This window comes from Poecilia reticulata, linkage group LG6 (genome assembly GCF_000633615.1).
Source record: "Poecilia reticulata strain Guanapo linkage group LG6, Guppy_female_1.0+MT, whole genome shotgun sequence".
Taxonomy (NCBI): domain Eukaryota; kingdom Metazoa; phylum Chordata; class Actinopteri; order Cyprinodontiformes; family Poeciliidae; genus Poecilia; species Poecilia reticulata.
Genome location: NC_024336.1, coordinates 2,861,521 through 2,871,035, shown reverse-complemented (window position 1 = coordinate 2,871,035; position 9,515 = coordinate 2,861,521). Strand labels below are relative to the sequence as shown.

The following is a 9,515-nucleotide window of genomic DNA, read 5'->3' as shown; positions in this document are numbered from 1 at the left end:
GAGCAACTTTGCATTAAAAGTGTCATTATTTACCGAATGACACTTCATGACAACTGTCATAAACATTCATAAAGACTCCTTCGTGTTCATGACAGGTGTTATGTCATGTTTATGACAGCGTCACGTCAGTCATATGCACACCCATTCAAATAAAGTGTTACCAACGTTTCTTTAGACAAAAAGCAAACGTTCTGTATCAAGTTAAATATACATCAGGTATTAAATAATCTCAGAAATGTTACTTTATTTTTGTATCCATTGAACAAGCATGGCTCCTCTGGAAGTGTTGCTGTGGAAAACTTTGTTCTCCCTAAAAGTAAAACATCAGGAATGCTTAGTTTTGCAAATGTATCTGAATGAATCTGAAAACTGCTGGAGTCATGTCCTTTAAACAGAGACCAGATCTGACTGCAGGTCAGCRTAAACACCTAGGAACCACYGTCAAACACAGTGATGGAGGTGTGATAACTCTGGGTTTTTTATGGCCACAGCATGTGGGTCATGCTTTATTTATTTGAATTATATATGAGGTCTTAAGTTTGGCGGCGAGAGCTCGGATAAAATAATGGCATACAAATATCAAAAAACTGTTGGTCAAAAATACGTCTTCAAAGATGTCMGACTAAGTGGTTCTCATTAGAATATTAAACGAAAACCTGATTAAAGATGCAAAACAAATCAAATTTTAAACAGAGAGGTTTTTCTTTTTGCTTGCTGACCTTAGAGCTGTAGTTGGAGGATGTGGTTTTAACTATAGTATCATAGGAGGGAGTTTTACCATAAAGAGCCTTGAAAGTTACAGTCTGGATTTTTAAAACGGATTCTAAAATCAACAGGTTACTAGTACAAAGATATTAACACAGCAGGATCGTGATCTTCTCTGATGGTTTGGACCGACTGAATGAATTCTGTTGATGCTTACAGAAGACAGGAAATAAAAGCATGAATAATCATCTCGAGTTCCTGTTTTTAAACCCGGCTTCTTGGTTCACAAATATTTCTCACATGACAAATGGTTTTGAGTACGCTGTTCTGAGTGACCTTCAAGAGACCTTGATTTGTTAGAAAACAACTGCTGCATTTCTTAGAAACTGAACTGACTGGTGAAGAAGTCGGACAGAAAACGACTTCTGCAAAACATTCTTCAAGAACTTATTTAATCTCAGTTCGTCCTTCATTTTGAACAGACCGGTTTGCTATTTTGGCTTCATCTGTCTACCAAATGTCTTAGCTCTTTTAGCCTTTGCCTATGTGGTCCTTGCTGTAATCGGGTCTGCTTCACCCTAAACCTTCAGATTGCCAGTTAATCTCAGGGCAACACACGTAATCAATCAAATCAATCAAATTTTATTTGTATAGCACATTTCAGCAGCAAGGCATTTCAAAGTGCTTTAAAGGAGCTCTTTACGTTTACGTAATGTAAAATCATCTTTTTTTGATCATGTTATAATATTGTTTCCTCATCAGAAACATACCGGATTTATTGCCAGGTTGATTCTATTGTTATTTCTTCAATTCATGTTTGAGGAATCCTTTAAATGGRATGTGTTGTAAATTTTCCAGGCACTTGGTGCCTTTTTATAGACCATYACCCCCAATGACCCCACTAGGGACAAGAGTGTACAGAAAATGAATGGATGGATATGACTTAAAAGAAATGTGACTTTGTAATTTCACTCCTTGAAATTGGGCCTCTCTGTCTCTTTAAAAATTCCTGCTCTTTCTGAAACTCCTCATTCAGGAAGTCATCTCAACATGGCTCCTCTATTAACCCTTTAACAACATTTTTACCAGCGTTTCACTGAGGAGAAGCTCCTATAACGAGCTCAGCTTATGCACTGTTCCACCAGAGGTTTGCTAATTGCTGCTGGCTAGTCTGCAGGAACTGAGTGGGGGAGTTAAAACAACTGAAGGCTGCATAGTTACTTGCTTGTGCTATAAAATAATTCTATATGCCTGGAAAACACATAACACTGCTCCTTTAAGAGCAATTTATGGGGTGCAGTGTGGGACGGCTGTATGAGGAGACCCTGGAGCCATACCACCAGGCAGACGGCTATTTCAGCTTTAATAAAACAATAATGATGGAGTGTTATTGTTCACTTCAGGTTAAATTTAAACAATTATGTAAACACCATACATAAAAGATTGTCTCATTTTAGTTCTACCTTACYTAGAATAGTTGTTAGCTATTCAGGTTAGATACCAACTTTTGTTTTTGACCGAGATCAGATATTTAGATGAATGAAGTGAAAACTGAAGCATCCTGTACCTGTGCTTCTGCTTAAAGTTTCCGATCACAGATCTAGATTGAAGCTTTACCTCGTCTTCAGCGTGGASCGTTAGTTGGGTCTTACTGAACAGAGAGGAACCCAGCGGGATGAGATGTGCTGCTATTCCACAACACTGCACAGTCAGCCTGCCAGCAGTCTCCATGGAAACGTCACTGTTCACCAACTCTARGAAAACATTTCCCTCTCCAGCTCCAATTGTACCTTTTCAAGAGCGTTCTACCCACTTTGCTCTGGAATGTGAGAACCAAAAACAAAGGCTGGTTTCTGATTCTTGTCACAGGTTTGAACCGCCACAGCAGCTCTGCAGTCATATCAACTTTTGCCTGRTTACAGCTCTGGGTCATTCTCCATGCTTGTTTTCCCACAACAGCTGACCTTAATTGCAGGAGCAGTAAATATCCGTGTTTATAGCAGCATTAAAAGTTCATATCAAGAAAAATTGAGCACTAAAAACCTGGGGTTTTCCTCTGACAGCTTCTCAGATCTACAGACTGAAAGTTGCACCCAGATGGTTCAACCTGAGATAAGCAGTGTTCTTACCACAGATTGTATTTGAGATTCAAACTTGGACTTTGGTTCCTTCTACTGCATGAACATGCACTCTGGCTACATGTTTAATCCTAGAGAAAGATTTTTTTTAAATCTCCAGCAGGGTTTCTTCCAAGATTAATAGCTAATAGTTTAGCTTTTGACAGTGTCTCTCGCTTCCTGAGCTGTTCATCTCTGCAGCTCTCCCAGAGGTAACACAGGCCTTCTGGCTGCTTCTCTGATTTAGTCAGGTTTCGCTGGATAGCCGATATTTTGCTGCCGAGTCATTCAATGATTTCTAAACTAACAAATGTATTTTAAAGTGTATTCTCTGAGCTACAGGGAGCCAATGGTAGGGCTTTGGGGTGATTTGCTCTATTTTCTTAGTGTTAGTGAGGACGCCAGCAGTTGTATTCTGAATCAGTTGAAGTTGTTGAACTTTTTAGGCAGCCCCRTAAAGATACAGTTGCAGCAGTCAATTTGGATTAAGGTAGACGGATAGATACGTTTCTAAAAATCTTGATGGGACATTAGTAACTTTATTCCTGGAGAGGTGACAGAAGGCCGCCTTTGTAATCGTCTTTATGTGACTCTGAAGGTCCAGATCTCGATTGTCTCTTTCTTTCATCTTATCTGTTTAGTTGGTCATATCTTGGAAGGTTTGTAGTTGTGCCAGATACTATTTTCGTCATAAATTGATGGTTTGRACAGCTCTTCATGTTWAAAGTTTGAGATGTTGTTACGACCCTAACAGTTTAAACGTCTCCATGATTTCATCTCTGATCTGCTGTCGTCSTTAGTCTTCACTAGGCTTTCTTTACTAATGTTCTCCATCAAACCTCTGATTTCATAGAACGATTGTGCTGGTCTGCTGAAATTAAATGAACACAGATGTTCTGTATTTACTGAGTGTGTGTCCTCTGGAGGGCAGTCTTGAAAATGTCCCTCTTGAAAATGAGATCTAGATSTCAACTGGGTTTACCTGGTTAAATAAAGGAAATTAAAAAAATTAAACAAAATAATTTTCCTGGTTTAAATAATAATGCATGGATCACTTTTMAATTTTATTTWTCAATGTTCWCTTACAAACATCTGAGGCTTTTGCACAAAAAATGCACTTATACTGAGATTAACTTACACAGAGGTAACAGTATCCGACTACTGAATGCGCATGGTTGTACTTTATTCAGGGGTATCGATGTGAAATGGGGTATAACTTAAACACAAGTCATGTTTTGGGCTTTTATTAAAAAAAAAAGGAAAACCGAGTACTATTTTCATCCCAATTCAAGGTTACACACCACTTTCTGCTGGGCTTCCAAAAAAAACCAAAAAAAACCCAAAAACAATAACATGCATTCTATTGTGCTGCTGGTGGCATAAAAAAATGTGAGAAAGTTCAAGGTTATGAAATGTTGAAGTGGTTTTATCTTTTGACAAACTGTTCTTGTTTGTGGGAAGAAAAACTCTCTTCCTTGTTTCCGAACAGATAATTCACAAGACCTGCTTTGTTGTCCTCCTCCTCACACCTCYCACCCTCCTTCTCTCTGCAATAGGCGAAGGATAACTTTGACCGCCAGGAGTTCAATAAAATGTGCTGGACGTTGTGCTTTAGGAAGAACCTGGGTCAGAAACAGCTCTTCATCTCCAATGACGACGCCTTCAAGATATGGTGCATATTCAACTTCCTGTCTGAGGACAGATACCCGCTGATCATCGTCACAGAGGAGGTGAGATTACATCACAGCAGCAGTCCCTACACTGAAGGAAAGGTCATGGGGGGAAAGGGGGACATTTTTTTCTCCTCTACTAAAAATGTATCACTAGCTATTATTCATGTTACAAAAGAAACATGGAAATTACTACTGTAAAAATAAAATGGCTCTTTGGTATCTATAAAACCCAGACAGGAGGCTTCTGTTTGCTTAATTTCCTGAAGGCATTTAATTGGATTAGATTTTATTCAGGGTTAGTAAAATGTACTATGGTGCACGACTTCATGTTGACTGATTAGATAAAATACACTAAAATTTATGGTAATAAGGTGGCAAAATGTACAAAAAGCACCACATTTAGACACATTGGATGTTATTGTTTACATCCAAAATTTTCACACGCATGCTCACAACACAGGAGGGCAAAAAGACGATTRTTTTACTGCCATCCAGTGCTGCACTGCTGCAGTAGAGCAACTCCGTTAACAAAATGAAACCTGCAGAAGTTGGTATGTTTCATTTATTTCAGTGCACCGCAATGACAAATAAATAGTCATCGTCAAGCTAGCATAGCTTGCTACCTTGAGCAAGTTCCTTGTTGTCCTTTGCTTTATTGTTTCTTTTTTWAAAACTTTTTACTGGCCTGTAAAACATGATACGCTTGGACCTTATCTTGTTGTAGTGTTGACAATTAGTAGCAAAATGCTGCATCCCTTTTTCTTTTATGCACCACCTGCACATTTAAAATTTAACACATTATGTTGACAACTTGACAGYGAAAACTAAAGGTAGTAATTGTTGGCAAGCTGTCTTTTTTCTTTTGCCCTCCATACAATAAATACATGGGATTACACACAAACATTTCAGTATGTATCCTATTTTATCAGTTTTGCCCTGCCGTTGTGAAAATGTGTGTGAAAGCAGCTGTGAAACAGCATCTCTGAAGCATTTCAGCGGTTGATCTTTATCATTGCACGGCGGTGGAGATGCATTTCACCCGGCAACAGCAAAGCCTCCATATTTGATTTCCACAGAGTTTAGTTTTGTTGCATCTGTTTAGGAAATTTAGCAGAAACCTGAATGAAAATGTGAAGAACATGAACTCCCTCCCTCTCATATTCCAAATTTGTAATACCAAATGGATTAAACAATCTCTTTATTGATACTAAGSGACTCATGTTGATCAGATAAAATGCATACTAACAGGAACACCCAGTTCATGGTTTTAAAAATAAACCTATTAAAAATTGTTTCCGCCCTGCGAATTAAAACTCGTTAAAAACAAATTTAAATAAATATGAGCTCATGATGAGCGTGTGCAAGTTTGTGATGTCGTTCACACCAGAGAGACACTTTTAGCAAAGTGACAAATTTCTGGCTGGTAACTAGAGGAAGTCACAAATTTACAAGATATGAATGGAGTCATGTTAACCAGTTAATCTGAACTTCTCGTTTCAGTCGTTTGCTGTTGAAATAAGTTTTTGTTTAAATTCTCCAGCAGTTCTGCAAACCGGAGGCGATTCTACTGTAACAGACATTCAGAGTGATGTGCTGCATACGTGGTGCGTTGCTGTTTCACCCGTTGGTCAGTTGCTCAAGAGCAGAAAAGGAAGTTTCCAGCTTCCTGTTCTTTTACAAATGCTGGAAGATTTACTGTTGAGTACGACAAACATCAGAGYTGAATCACAGGATTGTTTGTTGAATTGAAACGACATTTTAAACACTTTACTCGGCTAATGTAGACTTCTACTTTTTTAAAAGGTAGAAAAATCAGGGAGAGTTGCTGTTTCTTCTGTTCAATTCATAAATACTTTATTCATCCCTAAAGGACCTTAAATGTTTCTCCCAGTTGTAAAAAAGATCTGTTGTTGCCGTGGTTACCCACTACAGCAACTGTTAGAAGGTACTAAAAAAGTAAGAGACTTCCTTTCAGCTGCACAGCATCCATAATTAGAAGTGACTGATATGGACTTGARGTTTTATCACAACATTTTGTTTAACTCTAAAAGTGACATTAAGAGCTACTTAGTACTTTTTAATGTAACTTTAGGACTGTGAATATTGCTCTTGAAAAACATTCCCAGTCACTTATAGATTTGTATCACTGAGCTGCACACAGTAACTTCATTTAAGCCCATTTTTAAATGTATTGGTATTTATTGATGCTCTCACTGAACAAACTGTAGAAAATGCCAACAATACGCACCATTCAGTTTTTTTTTTTCTTTTGGACATCATTAGTTGGAATTTATYGTAACAACAATAAACCAGGATTTTATCACAAAAAGAAATTTATCACAATAAACGATAAACACCAAATCTTATCAAGTATATTTGGTCTAGTTTCTAGTACAAATTTGTTAGTATACTTGAAATAAGACAAAACTAACTTAGAAGTAACTTTACAGGAAGATATAGGTGTTTGTTTTAAGACAATAATTCTTGAATATAGGAGTCCCACTGGCAGATTATTTCACTTAGAACATGGGAAAAATGTCTTAATATAAATTAAATTATCTTCCAGTAGAACTAGTACTTTTTCATCAATATTAAGGAATTATTGTCTTAAAACAAGCTCCTATAACTTGCTGAAATGTTACCTAGTATACTCAGTGAACTAAGATATTTGCATTAGAAACCAGACAGAAAATACTTGGTAAGATTTTGTGTTTTTGCAGTGTGAATGTCCACACCTAGGAATAACTCCGTGAAATCSAACGGTGTTTGTTGTGCTTTTCCCTTTCGTAGCAACCGAACTTGGACTTGACCGTATGCGGCGTGTGTCCTCTTCCACAGATTGAGTATTTCTTGCGTAAGCTGACGGAGGCGATGGGAGGAAGCTGGGTGGAGGAGCGTTTCGAGGACCTGAAGCTGGAGCTGAACTCCAAGCAGCAGTGTCTGAATGTGTGGGAGCTGATCACGCTGGTGGGCTCAGGCCAGTTCAGCAAGGGCATGGACCAGCAGACGCTGTCCATGGGGATCAGCGAGGTCTACCAGGAGCTCATCCTGGATGTCCTCAAACAGGTGGGCAACACTTCACCTCCTTCTGGTTTCAGACTGTCTGGTTGATTAACAACTACTATCAGGTTTGATATCTGCACATGATACAAGTCCAAGACTTTTTCTTCCTTTTCATTAGGAAATAACTCGGCTTTGTCCATTGGTCCACCACAGAAAATAGTTCCTGCTTAACGTATATACCAGTGGTATCCAAACCTTTGTCCTGTGGGCAAAATTTACTTTCTGATTATTATTTTTTTTAGTTTTTGTTTTACAACAGTAAATAATATTTTTATGAAACATGTTTATCATTAAAAACCCAGCTTCAGATTGTTGCTTTATTAAAAGGAAAACGGACAATTTCCAAAATTTTTGGGTTATCGGTTGTTTTTTATTTTGTTGGCCACATTTTTACCTTTCATGACACCCCTGATATACTCTACGCTGTGTATTTCCCTCATTTTAGACATCGTTTCAACCAGCCAGGTTATATTTAACTGTGGAATGGAGCCATCATGTCAGCACAAGCTAACAGTAGCTCCTCCCACTGCCAGGCAGAGACTCTGGCATCAAGGAATCATAGTCATGATTTTCATCAGTAAATACTTAACCGATGACTATAACCACTATTATATACAGTTATTCATATTTCTGTATCAAATCTTTAGAACTATGGAACCTAAAAATTGCAGCACCATGATGGATGTATTGAACAGAGGAACTATGATTGTTTTTGCTAATGTAACCATGGTTTCCGCTTGTTTAAGTCAAGCTAATGTGTCCATGAAAGTGACTCTTCTTGTCGGGGCTCGTAGACGGCCGTAATTACAAAAGTTGTAACCAGCTAGCTTAGAAACCGACCCRTACTTTCCCCTCCTGACTTTTTAGTTGATTTGATCAAATCTGACTTCGCCTGAATTCACACATGATTCAAACCACTATGTCATAAACGGTGTTTCCCTTACACAGTAGCAGACTTGAAAGTATGTAAAAGTCTAGATGCTAGTTKTTTTTTTTTTCATACATGCTAGCAACATGATGGGCATTTTCTCCATGGTTACTAATGATTGGATGCTTCCCTTCTCACTAAAGCTGTATTTGATTGTATCTTACCAAACTTTCTTATTTATGAAGTGTATGAACGTTAATCTTCTAGGTAAAAAGTGAACCATGTGATCATTTCTACACTGCAACCAACTAATCAAAAGCAGTATTATCCTGCCAAGCCAAGTTCAACAGGAGTTTTGACGYCCATCATGGCGGRATGGGCTGCTTTCTGAAGAACGTCACGCAAAGGGTCAATATTCAGATGAATGATTATATTCAGTCAATCAAGAAAGTTATTTCTGATAGAAAATAAGACAGGCATATTCCTAAAAGGCCTCCTTACCATCACCCTAATGCATAGCTTCCTCCACAGAACCGGTTGGGCCAATCCACAAAGTTGACATCACTCCCCAAACAGGAAGAAAAAATAAATAAATTCTCCTGTTTATTTTTCTTTGTAGGGATATATGATGAAGAAAGGCCACAAGAGGAAGAACTGGACAGAGCGCTGGTTTGTGCTGAAGCCCGGCTTCATTTCGTATTATGTGGGCGAGGACCTTGCAGAGAAGAAAGGAGACATCCCATTGGAYGGATCCTGCAGTGTGGAGGCACGAAACCACCCATTCTACTGCTTTGTGCTTTGTTTCTTTCATGAAGATAAAAAAAAACTGATTAATTCTAAAGTGTGCATTTTTATGTTCTGGTACATGATATGTCCAGACTGGTGAAATGTTTCATTCTTGCTTTCCGCTGCAGTCCTTACAAGACAAAGAGGGAAAGAAGTGCCTCTTCCTCATCAAGTCGTCTCAAAAAAGCTTCGAAATCAGCGCATCGGACAAGAAGAAGAAGCAGGAGTGGATCCAGGGTGAGCTGTGTGGAAAGTTTATCCAAACCTCAAAATTTGTCTTCTCCATATTTTCCTATTGGAAAA

At 38.3% G+C, this 9,515-nt stretch overlaps 1 protein-coding gene across 1 annotated transcript in view; it reads left to right on the top strand.

Annotated features, from left to right (window-relative positions):
• The window catches only part of swap70b (switching B cell complex subunit SWAP70b), a 34,400-nt gene that overhangs the window by 10,844 nt on the left and 14,041 nt on the right, over window positions 1-9,515 (top strand). Inside the window, exons 3-6 of the mRNA XM_017305143.1 lie at window positions 4,379-4,552; window positions 7,334-7,561; window positions 9,046-9,192; window positions 9,341-9,449. Coding sequence (XP_017160632.1) covers window positions 4,379-4,552; window positions 7,334-7,561; window positions 9,046-9,192; window positions 9,341-9,449 — 658 coding nt within the window. The remainder of the gene's footprint in view (window positions 1-4,378; window positions 4,553-7,333; window positions 7,562-9,045; window positions 9,193-9,340; window positions 9,450-9,515) is intronic.